At 27.1% G+C, this 18,791-nt stretch overlaps 6 protein-coding genes across 14 annotated transcripts; 4 read left to right on the plus strand and 2 right to left on the minus strand.

Annotated features, from left to right (window-relative positions):
• The first annotated feature begins 151 nt into the window (after window positions 1–151).
• On the plus strand, window positions 152–1,799 carry Rps7 (ribosomal protein S7). The gene is made up of 5 exons (XM_078179051.1): window positions 152–208; window positions 556–726; window positions 1,187–1,368; window positions 1,464–1,614; window positions 1,687–1,799. Exons 1-5 carry the CDS (start codon window positions 173–175, stop codon window positions 1,762–1,764), a joined length of 618 nt encoding a protein of 205 aa, XP_078035177.1. The 5' UTR covers window positions 152–172; the 3' UTR covers window positions 1,765–1,799.
• Window positions 1,800–3,045: 1,246 nt separating this feature from the next.
• On the plus strand, window positions 3,046–5,840 carry LOC144468607 (PSME3-interacting protein). 2 transcript variants are annotated; one of them, XM_078178198.1, is made up of 7 exons: window positions 3,046–3,137; window positions 3,216–3,660; window positions 3,975–4,077; window positions 4,157–4,255; window positions 4,330–4,549; window positions 4,615–4,679; window positions 4,765–5,840. In XM_078178198.1, exons 3-7 carry the CDS (start codon window positions 3,981–3,983, stop codon window positions 5,106–5,108), a joined length of 825 nt encoding a protein of 274 aa, XP_078034324.1. In that variant the 5' UTR covers window positions 3,046–3,137; window positions 3,216–3,660; window positions 3,975–3,980; the 3' UTR covers window positions 5,109–5,840. The 2 variants fall into 2 exon arrangements, with proteins under 2 accessions (XP_078034324.1, XP_078034325.1); XM_078178199.1 differs by having other exon boundaries at window positions 3,063–3,184; window positions 3,259–3,660.
• On the minus strand, window positions 5,120–8,143 carry LOC144468604 (uncharacterized). Its single transcript, XM_078178190.1, has 2 exons — window positions 7,897–8,143; window positions 5,120–7,752 (listed from the first exon to the last, which is right to left on the minus strand). Exons 1-2 carry the CDS (start codon window positions 7,999–8,001, stop codon window positions 6,235–6,237), a joined length of 1,623 nt encoding a protein of 540 aa, XP_078034316.1. The 5' UTR covers window positions 8,002–8,143; the 3' UTR covers window positions 5,120–6,234.
• A 26-nt stretch (window positions 8,144–8,169) lies between these two features.
• On the plus strand, window positions 8,170–10,322 carry LOC144468608 (cyclin-dependent kinases regulatory subunit). 2 transcript variants are annotated; one of them, XM_078178200.1, is made up of 3 exons: window positions 8,170–8,366; window positions 8,612–8,739; window positions 9,555–10,322. In XM_078178200.1, exons 1-3 carry the CDS (start codon window positions 8,194–8,196, stop codon window positions 9,665–9,667), a joined length of 414 nt encoding a protein of 137 aa, XP_078034326.1. In that variant the 5' UTR covers window positions 8,170–8,193; the 3' UTR covers window positions 9,668–10,322. The 2 variants fall into 2 exon arrangements, with proteins under 2 accessions (XP_078034326.1, XP_078034328.1); XM_078178202.1 differs by having other exon boundaries at window positions 10,078–10,322.
• A 421-nt stretch (window positions 10,323–10,743) lies between these two features.
• On the minus strand, window positions 10,744–12,844 carry LOC144469212 (cytochrome c oxidase subunit 5B, mitochondrial). The gene is made up of 3 exons (XM_078179227.1): window positions 12,670–12,844; window positions 12,446–12,525; window positions 10,744–11,130 (listed from the first exon to the last, which is right to left on the minus strand). Exons 1-3 carry the CDS (start codon window positions 12,752–12,754, stop codon window positions 10,921–10,923), a joined length of 375 nt encoding a protein of 124 aa, XP_078035353.1. The 5' UTR covers window positions 12,755–12,844; the 3' UTR covers window positions 10,744–10,920.
• Window positions 12,845–13,261: 417 nt separating this feature from the next.
• Window positions 13,262–18,509, plus strand: LOC144468605 (lysophosphatidylserine lipase ABHD12). 7 transcript variants are annotated; one of them, XM_078178192.1, is made up of 11 exons: window positions 13,262–13,522; window positions 13,950–14,757; window positions 15,056–15,182; window positions 16,171–16,289; window positions 16,401–16,500; window positions 16,564–16,763; window positions 16,921–17,056; window positions 17,135–17,252; window positions 17,468–17,629; window positions 17,697–17,824; window positions 17,891–18,509. In XM_078178192.1, the coding sequence occupies exons 3-11, from the start codon at window positions 15,112–15,114 to the stop codon at window positions 17,928–17,930; spliced, it is 1,074 nt and encodes a 357-aa protein (XP_078034318.1). In that variant the 5' UTR covers window positions 13,262–13,522; window positions 13,950–14,757; window positions 15,056–15,111; the 3' UTR covers window positions 17,931–18,509. The 7 variants fall into 7 exon arrangements, with proteins under 7 accessions (XP_078034318.1, XP_078034317.1, XP_078034321.1 ...); XM_078178191.1 differs by lacking the exon at window positions 13,262–13,522 and having other exon boundaries at window positions 13,950–14,352; XM_078178195.1 differs by lacking the exons at window positions 13,262–13,522; window positions 15,056–15,182 and adding an exon at window positions 15,761–15,919 and having other exon boundaries at window positions 13,950–14,352.
• The last annotated feature ends 282 nt before the right edge of the window (window positions 18,510–18,791 follow it).

An 18,791-nucleotide genomic window follows, 5' to 3' on the forward strand; every position in this document is an offset into this window, starting at 1 on the left:
AAATAAAAAATAAAAATAAAGTATTATACGATAATAAAATTTACATTTTTATTAATGTCACAAGTAATTCTTACGTATGCGTATAAATAAATTGTGTATAGTAGCTTTGACTTTACATACATTCAACTAGAAATTTATATTACAAATAGTTGGCAGCCCTACCAAACCGCTTATGAAGTCTTTTTCACGCGGTGCGGATATCGGCAAGGTACACGCGTTTAACATTCTGACTTTTAGCGAAAAACAAAGTTAAAATGAGTTCAAAAATATTAAATGTTTCTTTGCATGTTACTCGTAATATTCTAGTTTATTAAATAAAGAAAGAATTTTATTTGGATTGTGCATAGGAAGTGTGATAATAGTGGATTTTATTTGTCCCCTGTTACTCAAAGTATTTGACAGCATATTGTATTTTATAAATATTTTGTAATTTTCGACTAATATAGATAAAATAACAATTTGGCAAAAATTTCTATTTTATATAATTAATTATATAATTGAATTTGTTATATCTATATAAACAATAGTTTAACCTCTAATCGCTTAACCTTTCAGATGTTTACGGCCAACGCTAAAATAATAAAGAGTGGTGCAGCAGAACCTGATGCGTTCGAGGCTAGCATTTCTCAAGCTCTTTTAGAGCTGGAAATGAACAGCGATTTAAAATCGCAATTACGAGAATTGTACATTACTAAGGCTCGCGAAATAGAAACCAATAACAAAAAGGTAATGTTGATTCCGTACACGTATTAATCAATATATTTAGTAACAGTTGTCATTCATTTCTGAAATATAAGTTACACATGAATGAAAACGTTTGTCATTACAAATTCATTGTAACTTTGTAAAGCTCAATGCTTATTAGAATCTTGTATTTTTCAATATTAATTAAGTTTGCAATGGCAAACTGATCTTTTTAACCTAATTTTCTTTATAATTAAATAAATTTTTAATAAAATTCCTACTCTAGTGTATAAAAAATTAAGTAATATTCACTAGTGTAAATGAATGCATCAATTTAACATAATAATAAATTTGATATATTTAAGTTATTAGTTTATTCTTTTTCTGTATCATCATTATATACTACTAGGAAATTTATACATTATGTTTTTTAAAAAATGGAAGCTGTTTAAAATGTGAAATTATCTTGATAATGAATACATTTTTACAATAATTGTTGCAGTGCATTATTATATATGTACCTATGCCAAAACTAAAAGCTTTCCAGAAGATACAAACACGACTTGTACGTGAACTAGAAAAGAAATTTTCTGGGAAACATGTAATGTTTGTTGGAGAGCGTAAAATTTTACCAAAACCAACAAGGAAAACACGTACCAAGAACAAGCAAAAGAGGCCAAGAAGGTATTGGTTATAGTCACACATGTCCTGGGGGAACATGATTTGATAAATAAATACTTGTAGATAACAAATATATAATTTAAACAATTTTTGTTTAGCCGTACCTTGACTGCAGTATATGATGCGTTACTTGAAGATCTGGTATATCCTGTTGAAATAGTTGGTAAACGTATCAGAATTAAATTAGATGGTACTCAATTAATCAAAGTTCATCTAGACAAAAATGAACAAACAAACATTGAGCACAAGGTAACAATGAAAGATGTTACTAGTTTTGTGTATTTTAGAAATAAATATTTATTTTTAAATTTTCTTCTACAGGTTGACACTTTTGCTGCAGTGTATAAAAAATTAACTGGTCGAGATGTGACATTTGAATTCCCAGAAACCTACGTATAATTTGTTACAATAATAAAAAAAACAATTGAAATATTGTTCTCTTGTACAATATTTAATTAGCCCTAACTTGTACTGATAACTTATTCTATACTCTATAACAAAGCAGTATTACTACTACATCATATTAATTTGACACATTCAGAGAATCTCTGTTCAAGTTGTGCCTCAAGATAAAATGGTTTTTAAATATAATTCAATTGTCAAAATATTGCCTAGAACTCGAACTTAAAAAATGGAAACAGAATATGCTGTGACAATAATTGATGTTGAGTTAAAACTTTATGATTATGTATTTCATACTCCGACTTCAATGCTGTGACAAACTAAATTTATGAATTGAAAGGTACGATTTATATTGCTAAAAATTAACTTTTAAATTTATTTCAAACAATGCATTTAACTAAAAATTGGTCCACCATCAGGTAATTGTAATGTGACAATTTAAGAACTCTAAAAAATTATTTGTGGTACTAATTTACAACTGGAGATAATTAATAACAAGAATAATATGTATGGCTTTATCATTTGTTTCATAGCTCTATAAAGTGAAGAAATCTATTCCTTCTACCAGCATTTGTAATTCTATAATTAGAAACTTTACAATCTTTGAGTGACTCAAACATTTATTACAATGCAGTAAAATTTAGTAAAAAATATGTACAAAGTATTTGTACACCTTTCAAAACATAATTTTTTATAATGAGGCCAAACGATCTAAATTTTTTTGGAATGTTTACTAGACAATGGTTAGAAAATTATTTGTGAAAATTGCAATTAATTAACGTAATAAGAAAATTGCAACATAACCTTGACATAATAAGAGGATTTAAAAAGGTTTTTTTTCTACATTTTTATTTGAATCCGTAACTAATATTTTAAAAATATATTGTATAGATTTCGGTAACTTATATAAAATAAAATTTTCATTGAAAGCGGTTAATGATCAAATTACAGCCATTGAAAGATTGACCTGTTTTTTATTGAAATTCGTGAAAAACTGATTACATATTGTGAATTATGTTAACCAATTGCAATTTTTCCGAATAATTTTTAGTTACTGTCTAGTAAACTAATCTCTCCGACATCCCAAACAAATTTAAATTTCTTGGGTCAATTACAAAAAAATTATTCTGTTTTAAAAGGTGTACAAATATTTTCTACATCGACTATATTGATTTATTTATTTATACGTACATTTATATATGTACGGATATGTGTTACACATCGGTAATTCACAAATGCATTAAATCTTATCTAGTTTTGGACGCATGCGTAGCAGACCGTAAATTGTAGTTTGGTTCATATGTTCTAATAACAATTTGTGGGATACTGAACATCGTCCTTGTGTGATGTTGATTTACACAACGTTGCACGTAATAATTCAATTTTAAATGATTCTAAACATGTACAATTGTGCAGGGCAAGTGTTTTATTAAGGATTTTCATTGCAGTACTCGTATACATATATTTATTCAAATTTGTATCTACAAATAGAGATTAATATGGCGACCACTTGGAAGATATGAAACATTCACATTTTATAAATAATCTGCAAGCACAAAATCTGTTTATTGAAAAGAATTTAATTAAGGTTACAACTTTAAAGAAATTGTTATTTATAAGTTTTAACTCATTAAATATCGAGTGTCAAATATTGTTAGAAAAATATAAATGTTATAAACATAATTAATATTTCAATATATATGAATTTGAGGTAACAAATATAAAATTTTAAGTACGTACAGGTATATTGTTGCCAGAAACAAATAATTTGTTATATGCAGATATTTCACATTTTTAATATCGAAAAAGAATTCGAGCATATCTTGATGAAATTGTGAACAGTGATCATCATCTGTCATAGTTTTCCTTCCTATAGATAGTGTCATAGTGTGGGTAAGTTTTTGCTCAAATATTTGTGTCAATGTAACCACTAATTTTATGTAGCACATATTATACAGTATATACGTATCGTTGATTATTATGGAAGCAAACTTAAATGCTAACCTTCATTTTTTTCATTCTCCTGTTATTTCGAATAAAAGTTCAGTTTTAAGGAATCTTATCAATTATTTGATATTAATCAATTACTTCCTTTGAATAATAATCAGAAGAAGTTATAATCAACTATTAATATATTCCTATTCTATACAGTTCATAAGCATAATAAAAATACAATATCAATGTTTAAAATAGTATTTGTCTTTTAGTTTAAAATGAGTTCAGGATTTATATCAGAAGCTGAAATTACTGAACAACGAAGGATAAGACAACAAGAATGGGAACGTGTAAGAACTGCAGATCAGCCATTAGGTTATTATAATTATTTACTTAACAGTGTTATAATTTTCTATACTTTTTATATGTTGAGCTAATTATCTGATATTTGTAGAGGCTCCAGAGGAACCATATGATCCAAGATCATTATATGAGCGTTTGCAAGAACAAAAAAGCAAGCGAGATGTGGAATATGAAGAAGCACATAAGCTAAGTAGGTCAATACGAGTAGTTGAAAGTACCATTACAAGTCAAATATTACTTAAAAGAAATATTTTTTTATATCAGAGAATATGATCAAAGGCTTGGATGACGATGAAGTGGAATTTTTAGATTTAGTAGATAGAACTAAATTAGAGGAAGAACGTAAGAAAAATCTTGAGGAAGAAAAAGAAATGCGTGATTTTAAAGCAGCTGTTGCTTCTTTACAAGAAAAATCATTAAATGAAAAGTTAAAACAAGAATTAAAAAATCCTCAAATTGCAAGTAAAAACGTTTCATCTGGAAGGTAATACATTAGTTTTTCTTCATTAAAGTCTACAATATTAAAACAATATGTATTTTTATTAACAGTCGATCATCACAATTGAAGCTATTAGCTGGTGTTGTAGTCAAACGCACAGAGAAGCAAAAACAAGGTAAATAAACAATATATATGTTTACTAGATAACGTATTTTAACATATTTTAGTATCATACTATTTTTTATATTATGTTTCTATAGGAGAAACTACACGAGGTGTGAAAAGAAAGTTATCATCCGATGAAAGTAAAGAATCATCTGTAAGTAAAGACTGCCAAGAAAATGAACAGAAAACAAGTGAGATCTTAGTATGTGAGAGTAGCATACTCCATGATGTTTCTTTACAAACTAAAACTGTAGTAAGTGATATAGGTGGTATGAAATGCATTGGTATCTTACCGGGACTTGGTTCTTACGAAGATTCTAGTGGTAGTGATTGCAGTTCAGATACAGACCAAGATCCGGAACCAAATCATTCCAAATATGATCTCCTCGGTCGGGAGATAAAAGTTGTGAAAGAAGAAATTGTAAAAGAAAAGAGCTGAATATGAAATGCTTTCAAACATTTTTTTTATTAATATATAAATTACTATTTTGCTTTACAATTTATTGTAATAGTGAAATATAAATATATTTTTGTCAATGATTTTTTGGACATTCTTTGTTTCATTAAAATCCAAAGTAGTGATTGAATTGATTAAATTTTTAATCATTTTTTAGAAAAATGTTATGCTACTTAATACATTTTTTCGTACTCAATTTAAATTGTTATTTTAGAATTGGTGCCTATAATTGCAAAATATATATTTATGCAGTTAAGAAATATTAGAAACTGTTGTATCAATAATCTTTTAAATCTTTATTTACTTATTATATTTATAAATATATACACCAAAAAGTTTCCTGCATGAAAGTATAAATATTTTGAAAATATGTGGCATATAATAATTACAACACCTTACAATAAGTAACTGATAATAATACTGATAATAGCGAAAGAAGTACTTGGACTGTCATGATAACTTATTCATAAACTGTATATTATTATTAGTAGTATTATTTATTTAATTTCAGCTTTCTCAACTATGAAGTGGACACGATATAAACTATATATTGTAGTGTATACAAAAATTCTATATGCGGTTTACTTTATAACAAGATAAGTTTCTGCAAACCGAATATGTATTTGTGTTAATTTCATTTTATAGGATATGTTATGAAAGTTGTACATACAATGATATACAATATATGTTTTTAAATATACATATCAAAGACAAGTTCAATGATTTTTTATCAAGAGGAAAATTAATACATATATTCACTTATTTTAAAGGTATGTAAATTATTGGATTGTAACATACATAAGTCCATTCTATTTCTCTGCTTTAAAAATGTTAAAAAAATCGAGACAAATTTATGTTACGACCTAATAGAATTATTTTTTTATTGAAATTTGAAAAGTTTTTGAATGAAATAATAACAATCTTTCATTTTTAAGCTGATGTCATATCAATAATTTTTGTCACAACATAAGAATACGTATCGTTATAGTTAATTTGTTTATATAAAATCAACAAGATTAAATCTTCCTCTGATTTATCTTTCTCTGAAGCTTGCCACACTATTTAACACTGTTGTTACAGATATTTAAATTATATTTCATTTTTTATATTAAGTTAATAGAGAATTTATCCAGTCATCATTTATTTCTTCTGAAATGCTACAATCATTACTTAAAAGATCATCTAAAACAGTATCTATATTTATACTATTATTTGCAGGTGAAGTATGTTGAGACATATTTTTGTGACTGTTGTTAGTTGAAATATTAAATCTTTCACTATTACTGTTATGGGTTTTAATGGTTTTATTACTTTGATTAATTTTACCAGAACTTTTATTCTCTATGTTATTAGTCATTTTGTTATTACCATTATTAATGTTACTTGAATTATTTGTCTGTAACTGTTTCTTAATTTTACTGAAACTGAATTTTTCATATTGTTTACCACCAGTTTCACGCTTTACAAGTGTATCTTTTGTTGTTGGAGTACTAAATTTTGTATTACTACAAGCTACATTGTCAAAACTATTTTCCAGATGTGATACAATTGACTTTGAAATAGTCGCGCATGTAGGAACTTCAAAAGATAATGTTATGGGGGGCAAACCATCTACTTCTACTTTAGTTATGTTTATATTAGATTTTATTTCAGAAAATTTTTTATCACAAGAATAGTTCACAGCTGGTCCTGAATTTACTAATTTATCAGATACTGATAAATCATTGGGAAGATATTTTTTACTTCCCACATCTGTAGATTTTTCAGTAGAAAGCTCTTCCTTTTTATCTTGGTGAAGAAGAATTTGATTTCTTTTTATTTTTACAATATTAATATTTGTTTTTTTAATACTTGTTATCTTAGGAATTTTTATAACGTTCACATTTTTATTATTTTGTGGACAAGAAACTTTTTCTGCTTGAAATAATTGCTCTGATGTATTTAAACATTCATTTTCCATTTTCGCACTTCTTGCTTCATTATTAGCTAATTGTAAACTGTTACTTGTTACAACTAAGTTGTTTTGTGTGCAGGAATCTTCATTTTTTAAGAGTATTTTCTTTGATATATTTATACATTCATTTTTCATTTCTGTATTATCTGTTTTATCATTAACTAATTGTGAACTGTTATTAATTACAATAGAATTGTTTTTTTTACAAGAATCTTCCTCTTTTTGGAATATTTTCTTTGATGTATTTATACACTCATTTTTAATTTCCATATTTTTCGTTCCATTATTAACTAATTGTGAACTGTTATTAATTACACTTGAGTCATTAGTATTTCTTGTATCGTTTGCATAGTTATCTTCATTATTACTAGTAAATGTTTCTGATTTTTTATATAGGAAGGTTTGAGAATCATCAGTGCCACTATTTACTTTTGTTGGACTATTAATATTTTCTAAATGATTTGCGATTAAATTTAAAGTATTATCACAATCTGTTGATACAGTTTTAGTAAGTGTAGCAGGCGAATTGCAAAATGAGTGTTGGTTTATAGGTGATAAAACAGCTTCCTTTAATTCTGCTGTTGGTTTATGATCATCCCAGTAGCACGACCATATTTTTCCTACTATTCGTGGACAAAATATAAAACCTTTGTATCCAAAAGGCCACGGACACTAAAATATGAAATAAACACACTAAATAAAATTATACCTAACCTTCAAGATTTTTTCTGTTCACATCGAATTTTAAGTTATTAATTTCAATTTTTTTTTTATAAAATAGCATAGCCTGATATAATAATACTAAGAATCTTTTACCTTTTCTTCTTCACACATCCATACAGCTTCATGTAAATTAATTTGTAATAATTTTACTTTCTTTTTTGCACCATTTTTCAAACACAATGGGCATAAGTCTTCCATTATATGAAATTATTATACATATAATTCGCGTATGTAATAACACGCAATTCACTTTCAAAATAATATTTTTATATTCATAAATGTTTTTAGTGTGGTTTGCGTATGTACTGTATTGCACATAACGTACACAAAGTGTCAAGAGGGCGCAATAGTTTCTAAAAGGGCGCGAATACCTGTTGTTATCTGTTGTCAATGTCCAAAAAACTCACTCACTTGTACATTTATACATATGTAATTATTATGAAAGCAAGTCTATTTCTTTTGAATAACAAAGTTTTGCAAAAATCTCTAAATTTGCTACACAAAATGCCAATTGATCAAATACAATATTCTGAAAAATATAGCGACGATAAATATGAATATAGGTTTGCCTTTTTTTTGTAAATTGATATGAAAATATTCAATAAATCTCTAATGTACTATGTGACATTTCCATTTATTGTTTTTTTCATAAGATTGTAAAGCCATTATTAACATTCTGTTTTATGTACTTAAGTGTAACTTTTAAGTAATAAAATCATTTGATTTAATATTTAAGCAAATTGTTTATCTTTAACTGCCTATTATATACAAGAATAACATACTTCAAAATAATTATTTCTGTTTTCAGACATGTAATTCTACCAATTGAGTTAGCAAGACACGTTCCAAAAACTCATCTTATGTCAGAAACAGAGTGGAGAAATTTAGGAGTTCAACAAAGCCCTGGGTGGGTTCATTATATGATGCATGTACCAGGTATGCATTTCAAATAAACTTCTTTTTATTACCTTATATTTAATATAAAAAATAATGCTAATGCAAAATCAATCTTTATATGTTCGAACAACTTGTTTTTGCCATAGATATTTATAATGGTCTAGATATTGTGTTTGGTTGTGATACTGTGTCAATTTTAAAATACTTATTTTGGTGTACTTGACATTAAGACAATAGTTATATTACCTTATACAATAGTTATCAATATATTATAAACCCTCACAAAATGAAAGGCAACAATGGTCTATTGGTAAAGATTCTTGAGTAAGGGATCTTTGCACAATACCCTATATGGCCTAAGTACAAAACTAAAATCACAGGGTGTGTGCATATCACACAATTTATGACTATACCCGGAATCAATGATTTTTTCTTGTTTTATCCCTACCAAAAGAATGATTTTTGATAAGCTTTAGTAGGGGATTGTACAATTAAACATAAAAAAATGTTGAATGATCCATGGACTTTGATGATCCAAATAGGAATGTATTGAACTTTAAACTATATAAGACTTTGCCACACATATATTTGACACTATAATATAGAATTTTATATATATAAATCTATTATAACTGATTATGAGAAAAGAAATTTTAACAGTAATCAATCTTATGGGCACTTTAAAAAATAGATTAAATGAATAGTATCTTCACTAACAATAAATAGATAATTTCATATTAAAAATAATGTATTTTCCAATATGTAATATGTTCAGTAGCGATTATAGTTCAATACGAAAAATATTCTCAATAAATTAATCATAGCAAAGATATTTAATTTTAATTATTTTTTAGAACCGCATGTGCTACTGTTTCGTAGACCACGAACAGATGTTCTAACAACTTCGTCTTGTAACAACTTTCGGAGAGAGACTCATAGGGTATATAGTAGTATAAATGACATTTAGTAGAATGTATTTACACAAATCATAGCAAATGAATTAATTGAATTATAAATTAGTATTAATGCAATGACTATCATATTTTTGTGAGTAAGTGAACTTTGCATTATTATATTGTATCATAGAAGTAAATATCATAAGTAGATATTATATATATACACATTTAAAACATCAAAACTATTTTTGAAATGTTGACAATTATATTGTAATAGGAATAGAAATATCATAATAATACAAACAATTAATATTTAACCCTTAATAATTTTAAGTCACCTCTGACGTGACAAACATTAGGCTTGAATATCTGACGTCCGATAAAGATTAATTATTGTAACTGCCATAATTTTATAAAAGTTGTAACATGAAATGTATGATGTACACGACTTCATAAAAAGTTTGAATCTTTTTAATTTTAGAAATCGAACCCGAATTTTGATGTAATGTCACCTAATTTGTAACAAATATCAACGAATGAGATTTCGCAATTGATATCATGACGTTCCTTTTTAACATGCGTATTCATATAATAAGTACTTAAATAATAATGAAAAGAAGAGGTTATAATTTCATCGTGTAAATTTTACTAATAAATTTTTTAGATGTGATTCAGCAATTAGAATTAAAATTATGTTTATCTTTTCATTGAATAATTTCATTATCAAAATTATGTCACATATCTTATAAATTTTCATTTTTGATTAAATTATAACAGAAATATTCTATATTTGAACCTAAAAAGAATTTTTTATCATTGTAATAAATACTGAATATTATTCACCGAACAATAATTATAACATTATTTATAATATTTACGTAAATAATTCACAGTTCCAAAGTTATTTCCCTTGTCTTATTTTGTTGAAAATAAATATTTTCTTGTACATAACTTGGAACGGAATTTTGAAAAAAATTAAAACTATTTATTTTAACCCCTAATTTAAATCACTAAATATTAAAAGATAAAACAATTTTTGTGATCAATTAGTTTTCAGTGTTTTACTTTATGGCATAAATTTTTTCATAGGAATATTACAGTGATAAAATTGTAATGTAAACGTTATCTGTATTATATAAGCAAACACTTCCATTATTTATATAATTTATTTTAAATTCCATTATTTAATTCCTGCAGCCACTAACATGTTATCTTATAAATTACAAAGAAGGGACATGGAAGGGTAATAAATAACAGCAGTCTTTAATGTAATATTATGTTAATTCTATGCTTTAAATAATCCACTAGTTAATCTGAAACCACATTAAAGAGGAGCTTTTTCAATAAGTTTAAACCAATGACCACATTCACAGCGCCTAGGTTTTCCTTCATGTAGCCACATCCAGTTTACATGTGCAGCATCTGGTTCACAAACACACCCCACAATTCGACTTTTGAATGCACTCGGCACTAAATTTGGGCAAGCCTTTGAACTATCTGGTGATATTTGAATAGCCTTCATATGATATGGGTCCTAAAATTAAAAAATTATGAAACTGTACATTCTTATATGGTAAAGGTAAGAATTCATTAATCATTTGATTGATCTTTACCTTGAAAATATTAGCATGCACTAATATATAATAATATTTGTGTAACAAACATTGTGATTGAATAACTTGCATTGTTGGCAATAAAAAAACGTTAAAATAATTTTTAACAATTGAAATTCACTTAGATAAGTTTATAATGGACAAACAAAGAAAGATCTATTAAATCTTGTAACATCAAATGTTGGATTATTCAAAAAAAAAAGAAAAATTGATTTTTCAAACTTAACCCTTTGCACTCGAGGGCTCCGGAGCGGAGCCATTTAAAATTTGTCTTCAAACTCGAGGGCTCCGCTACGGAGACAATGGAAATAATTTTCAGTTTTTAACATGAGAACAAAAACAAATCGTAAAAATTAGTTATAGGATATTTCGCTGTTGGTGACAAATGACGGTCGCGGCTCGCAGATTGTTATGCTCTCGATAACAGCACACAATCGCGGTTTGAGCAACATTCCGCATTCCGCACTTGGATGCAAGTGAGTTAAGTCGTGTTATTCAGCAGTAGAGTGTATATCAGATTCTAGTTTATCTGTTGTTTTTATATTTTGAATTCATATTTATATCCCCGATATGGCAAATAAAAGAAAAATTTGTGAAAATTATAGTGATATTGAAAGTAGTAGCGACGAATTAGAATTTGAAGTTCATGGTGAACATTACAGAAATGTAATAATTTTATAATTTTTTTTATATATCCTAACATTTGTATCCATAAACAATTAAAAAAATAATAACATACAACGATGACTTTTCTTTCAATGCGTATATCATGAACTTACATGTGAATATGATCTTTTCACTCAAATGGCTTCGAGTTGCTGGTAATATGACTCAAAAAAAACTTCGAGTGCAAAGGGTTAAAATGAATATTTTATTATCATATTATATGACCTAATAATATTTTGATAAAAATGTATTGAACTAAGCATATTTCTCATATATATTAAAGCACCTATAAGAGTATATAAGTGACACGCAGTCAGTAAGTCAACATAAAGAATTAATCAAAAAGTAATTAACAGAAACTATAAAATATTATAGTTATAGAAATATTATATAGAAACTATACAATATTATATTCATAAATTATGTTATAAACTTGATTACAAATTTCATATTTTAAAATATTGTTTTGTAGATATAGAAATACTATCTGTTTTATGAATACCTTCAATAATACGATAAAGGTAAAATTTATACCAAAAATGGCACATATTCAACTGCCTCGAAACTTACAAAATTGCCAGCTGCTGCAGCAAGTAATTCTCGCTTTTCCAATCCAGTAGCATGATCGAGAGGATCAGCCCACTCTTCATCTATGACAAGAAATAATCACAAATACAGAAATTGGAGTGATAAAGAAATAATAAATTGTGTTATCACATTACGTAATGTGAAGATGCATTAAGCTTAAATGAAAAATTTTCTTGACAGTTATTCAAAGAGAGACTATCATTTACCTTTTTTAGCGTTCGAACATGTGGAATTACGGAAAAATGTGCGTCGACATGTCTGAAAAACAGCACGACTGCGTAACCATGCCATTTTTGAAATTACACCTTTATATTGCCGAACGAAAACGGTCTTACACGGCACAAACTATTCGCTCCAAAGTAACTAAAGAGTGTCAAGTTAACTTACAGAATCGATTCGATCGATTGTTAACTGGACGAATTTTCATGAAAGCTTTGAATAACGACATCTAGCAGAAACTACACCAACTAGGTAGTTGATCGCGTGATGAACAAAGGCAACACAGTAATGCTTTAACATAGGAAGTACATGTGGAGAAAAACCGTTCAGTCATATAGGGTCAGTTTCAAAAACTGTACTTCTCTGATTGGTTGACGATTTACTGCTGAAACAGAATCTACTGTGGATGAGCAATAAGAATGAGACCGTAAAGCGACACGAACTAAGTTTATCGTCCGTAGAAACCCTCGCAAGTAGAGCTCGTTGATCTTATTCTGTCTCTCTCGATCATCTCTCATTCTATTTTTAAAGCAACTATGTACATGAAGATGAATGCGAAATAGAATGGTGGGGATAAAAGAAATTATCGTGGATAGGAAGAAAACGGTTCTTGATGTAGGGAGCGCAAGGACTAAAAACTAGGGTGGACTAGGGACTACTGTATAAATTTTGTGCAATTGAACGGATACTACAATTCGTTTGTTACTTTTACTTGCTTTTCAAATCAATGTTTTAAATGAATCCTATTTGTGCATACACCGTAGCTATAAGTTAATACAACTCATTGCTTACTTGTTAAGTTCTCCCATTTTTGTTATTAAGGGCATGAGTGTATTAGAGGTATTTATAAAAAATAATAATAATATATATAAATTTAAAAACTATACCCTTAGTTACTCAAGTAATTTGTCCAATCAAATCGCATATAATTAAATTACAATGAAAACAGTTTATTCATTAAACTTTGATAGAACGTCAATTTAAAAAATCTCTAAGTATTTTAAAATCGTTTCATAGAAATGTAAAAGTTATATGTATTCGAACTTTTAAAAATTGGACAATGTATCTAATATGGATTTTTCTTTATAATTTGTAAAATTGATCAATTTTTATCTAATTTGTAAATTATTTAAAACATAATACAGTAAATTGTATTTTAATATTTTTATATAAAAAGACACATCGTCAAATGAAAATAGCTTTGAAAAAACTTTTAACAACGACTGATTGTGAACTTTTAATATCATTTCTTATCATCGTCGTTTAGGTATGTCAACAGAATCTCTAATGTCAATTACGTCAAGTCCTGGTCAACGCAAAGTGAAATCGTTCGTTGTGTACACAAGTTCTAGCACTGTGGTCATGAGTACATCCCCTGTCAGCAATCTGTATACCACATAAACGTAATAAGAAATTTGAATGTAATTCTAAATGATTGTTTAAATCAAATTTTGTACGTTTTAAAACTTTGTCATTATTTGATGTAACGACTGTGTGGTTTATAACATTTCATTCTCTATACGTTGATATTTGATTATAATCGAACTGCAATTACATAAATTGGTGTCTCCATTTTTCGATCCGAGGGATATTGTATTTTGTTTACATAAATACTATTAAATTACTACTATTATGGTATATTGGCTGCCAAAAAAGCGTTTTAGAAAAAGGTACTGTCGCTTTGTTAAATTATATGTATTATAATCTTGGTATTATACAAGTCATTTATTCACTTACGGTTATTAATCTTTTAATTCTTTAACTTAACAAGCAGTTTGCCATAATAAAACTAATCCTCTAACATGTATGTCAAGTGTAATTATTTCCACTAATTTAAAAATTATGAAATTCGAAAAAGAACAAAGCTGTTTGTTGGAAAGATAGCAACAAGTATTGTATAATTAACGTCGTAAATATAAAGTTTACAAATACTATATTAAAATAAAAATTTATTTAATATAAGTGGTTCCATTTATTACTGGAAAATTATTCAAAGTTTGTATAAAGCAGTGTGTTATTAAATATAAATCTAAGAGTTTTGATAACACTATGATGGAACCAAATTTCACATATAGGTAATTATGTAATAATATCATATAATTATTATTGAATTAGAAGTATTACCGAAATTTAAAAGTAATGCTAAGACGCAAATATTTACATGTTTATCAACTTATATAACCAGACGATTTCATAACGATATGGGAAGTCTATTCACTATTAGTAAATAATGTGTTACAAAGTCTAGTTTCTACATGAGAATATAATTACACTTTGTCATGATAAAAAATAATATTACTCTTTTATTTATTTATATTTATTTTCTATGTACCATAATACTTTAGTAATTCCTTCAAACAATTTTTGCATAAGTTGCCTAAAAAGGAGGAATTAAAAAGGTGCATTAGATTTGGTAACTACTAACAAAAATGCAGGCTACTGATCTACTATTAGCAGCAGTGACACCATTCATCATTCTTGATATTGGGTATATGGGAATGTAAGTTGCTCTGTTATAATCAAGATTCAGTCACTTCTTTGTTTCTTTGAAATTTAAATCAATCTTTCACTTTTCATTCTATACTTCATGCTTATGTTTATCATATTTCATTAATATCATTGATCATTTTAATTCAATTTAACTGACGGTGTCTTATTTAAAAACTGCATTATATAATTATGTTGCCTTAAATGATGCAATTATAGGCTAGCTAAATACAGAGATATTCCTTCTTTGTAAAAGAATATATAATAAATATGTTTCAACATTTTAGTGTCTTATTGCAAGCGCAGAAGATTATCTAACATCAACAGACACTCTTACATTATGTAACATAATATTGTGTGTGAACTGCAAAAATAATATTTGCAAATTCAGCAAAAATATATATATAGATCAATGAACAAGTTGATTAATGATTTAAGAAATTTATTTCTTGTGAACATAAATTAGTAAACAGAGTTTTATTGCTAAATATTTCTTTATTTCTGTGTTCTTTTTTAAATTGTGCATTCTAATTCTTTGATAACTTTGTAATATGTACTATGTCTCTTTCTATTACATCTTTTCTATTATAGCACTTAACATAAGTTAATATAATTGAAATATATTTGGGAACACATGATAAAATGATAAATATGATATAGACAAATTTTTGAAATACTTTATCAAACATTCTAATGCTCCATATTAATTATAAATACTTATGTACATCAAACTGCTATGAAATTGAAAAGGTATAATTTCAGAAACGTATTATCCTCATTGCTATTTTATTTAATAATCTGTTCCAAACATTAAATAATTTGTTTATTGCGAAGTTTTTTTTGTATTGTTATTTTTATTTGTAACTTGCTTGCATGCTCTCTAAAAATAAAAGTAAAAGATTTGTGCTATGGTATAGTATCATACACATGAATTGAATTTTTTAATTTTTTCATTATAATATTAACTGAATACTATTATGAATAACCAATTTTTATTGTAGATATTTATTTTGGGTGATAAAGGCATCAATAATTACATACCTCATTATATTTGGGCTTTTGCCTATTATATTTCACTATTCTTACACTATACAGAAGAAAATACTCTTTTTAAATTTTAGTAAGTATTAAAGTTTGGACATTCATTGTTAAATGAAATTATCTTTTTATGTAATTGTTTGTTTTCATATATGATTCACTTGCTTTCATAATTATCCTTTCATTTTTTTAGTACAATGGCCAGTGGACTTTGCCAATCCAGAGTCAGTTGGAATGAAAGGTACAAGAAACTTTTACTTGAATACTGATCAGCAAGTAAAGATAGGACTATGGTAAGTAAAAATGTATGAGTTAAATGTTATATATATATTCTACATAAAGAAACGTATTTGTAGGCACATACTACCTCAATCATTAGTAAATGATTCCACTATTATAACGGATGCAGATTATGACAGTGCATTGAATAATACCAAGCAACCTGTTTTTCTTTATATGCATGGTAATAGTGGCAATAGAGCAACTAATCAACGTTTAGAATTGTATAAACTCTTTCAATCATTAGATTATCATGTAATTTGTTTTGATTATAGAGGTAAGTGTAAAATGCTGCGATTATTAAAGGAACTTTTCAGTATAACTATAAGCATATTTCTGTATAATATCTAAGAATATATTAGATTACCCTTTTAAAATTGTGGGCAGTAATTTGAATATGTTGGTATAATTTTATTCTTTCTTTATAAAATTAGGGTATGGAGATAGTGAGGCAGCTGAACTTTCTGAAGCAGGCGTAGTAGCAGATAGTAAATTTATACTAGAGTGGTTGTTTAAAAAAGTAAATGATTCATCTTCTGTATTTGTATGGGCCCATTCTTTGGGCACTGGGTAAATATTTTAGACGTTTTAAAAAATGTTATAGGAGAAAGAATATATAAATGTTGTAAATCGTTTTACTTTTTACAGTGTTTCTACCCATGTGTTAGGATTATTAGCACAAGAAAATGTTCAACCAGCAGGTTTGGTTCTGGAATCACCATTTAATAATATTGCAGAAGAATTAAGTGCACATCCATTAGCACAGGTACATTATATTTTAATGAAAGAATTTATACAAGATGGACTACATAAACTGGTCTGCATAAATAAAATTTATGGAAGAGATATTTATTTTTAAGAACAAGATCTTTAATCGTCTACCTTTAGTTAAATCACTCTGTATATAAAGTTCTCCAGTTGAATAAGGTACTCTGTATAATATTAAAACATATGCATATACATTATATTTTCCTTTTGCAGATCTTTAAACATTTACCATGGTTTCATTGGGTTATCGTAGAACCATTTTATTACAACAATCTGCGTTTTGAATCAGACAAACACATAAAAAATATTCAATGTTCAATTATGATACTACACGCAGAAGACGACCACGTTGTACCATTTTCCTTGGGAGAAAAAGTATAAAAATATTTTACATTAATCTTTCGTAATGAATTACTAGTGATAAATTTATTTGCATTTTCAGTTGTATAAAGCAGGTATAAGTTATCATGGCAACAATATTAATCGAATTCAGCTTACACGAATAAATTCATCACTTGGTCTTGGACATAACTATATATGTCGATATAAAAAACTACCTGATATAATTAAGTAAGTTTTAATTATAATTTGACTAGAATATTAGTAACATGTTTTACCAATATTTGACTTTTTTAGATCATTTGTAGCAAGGGGACATACAAATCAGACTGATTAAATAATATATTGACAAGAATATCACAATACACGTATTTTTACAATATACATTGTAAATATCTAAATATATAAAAACTATAATTAATATTTACATAATATAACTTGAACTTGAAATGAAATTAGTGAACTTTTAATAATTCTGTTATTATTAAAAATTATTATATATATATAAGTGCACATAAAATATGTTAAACCTTTAATACTTTTAATTTAATAATAACAGAGCCTATGCTGTGATAGCTACTTTAAGGCCATCAACAGTATTTATTACTTTACACTTGTCAATTAATGTGACACTTTTACTTTGTAAATGTAAACAATTTTATGTCTTAGTTTATGAAAGTATTCACCTTCAATTCTATGGATTATACAATTATTTGTATTATATTTTCAAATACTTGTGCGTCATTATATTTCATGTTCTTTGTATAAATGAAATAATAAAAATTGTGGTAATATTATAGCATTACATTATTTATTGAGTTTTCATGATTCTGTAGTGTGTATTCAGAATTATAAATTATATGTATATACACAAACATTTATAATAGTACGCACTTGCCCTTCTGACCAAACCTTCCCTCATCGAATTGGCGTTAATAGATGTGTGGACCTCAAGAATAACAACTTAGTGCGGGCGAGGAAAATAAGAGAACAGGAGGGAAATTCGAATATAAATACAGATTTATATCGTATATTTATATAGAGACACAGTATCGCCCGAAAGAAATAACTGAGAATATGTAAGGAGATAATCAGAGAGTTCCCACGAAATTCATCGTAGAGCCATCGTAGAGTCTGTGGTGGGGATGACTGGGCGGGCTGCTTGCACTCACGGGTGGACAGGGGTTTGCAATGTGTG

The sequence above is a fragment of the Augochlora pura genome, chromosome 4 (genome assembly GCF_028453695.1).
Source record: "Augochlora pura isolate Apur16 chromosome 4, APUR_v2.2.1, whole genome shotgun sequence".
Taxonomy (NCBI): Eukaryota; Metazoa; Arthropoda; class Insecta; order Hymenoptera; family Halictidae; genus Augochlora; species Augochlora pura.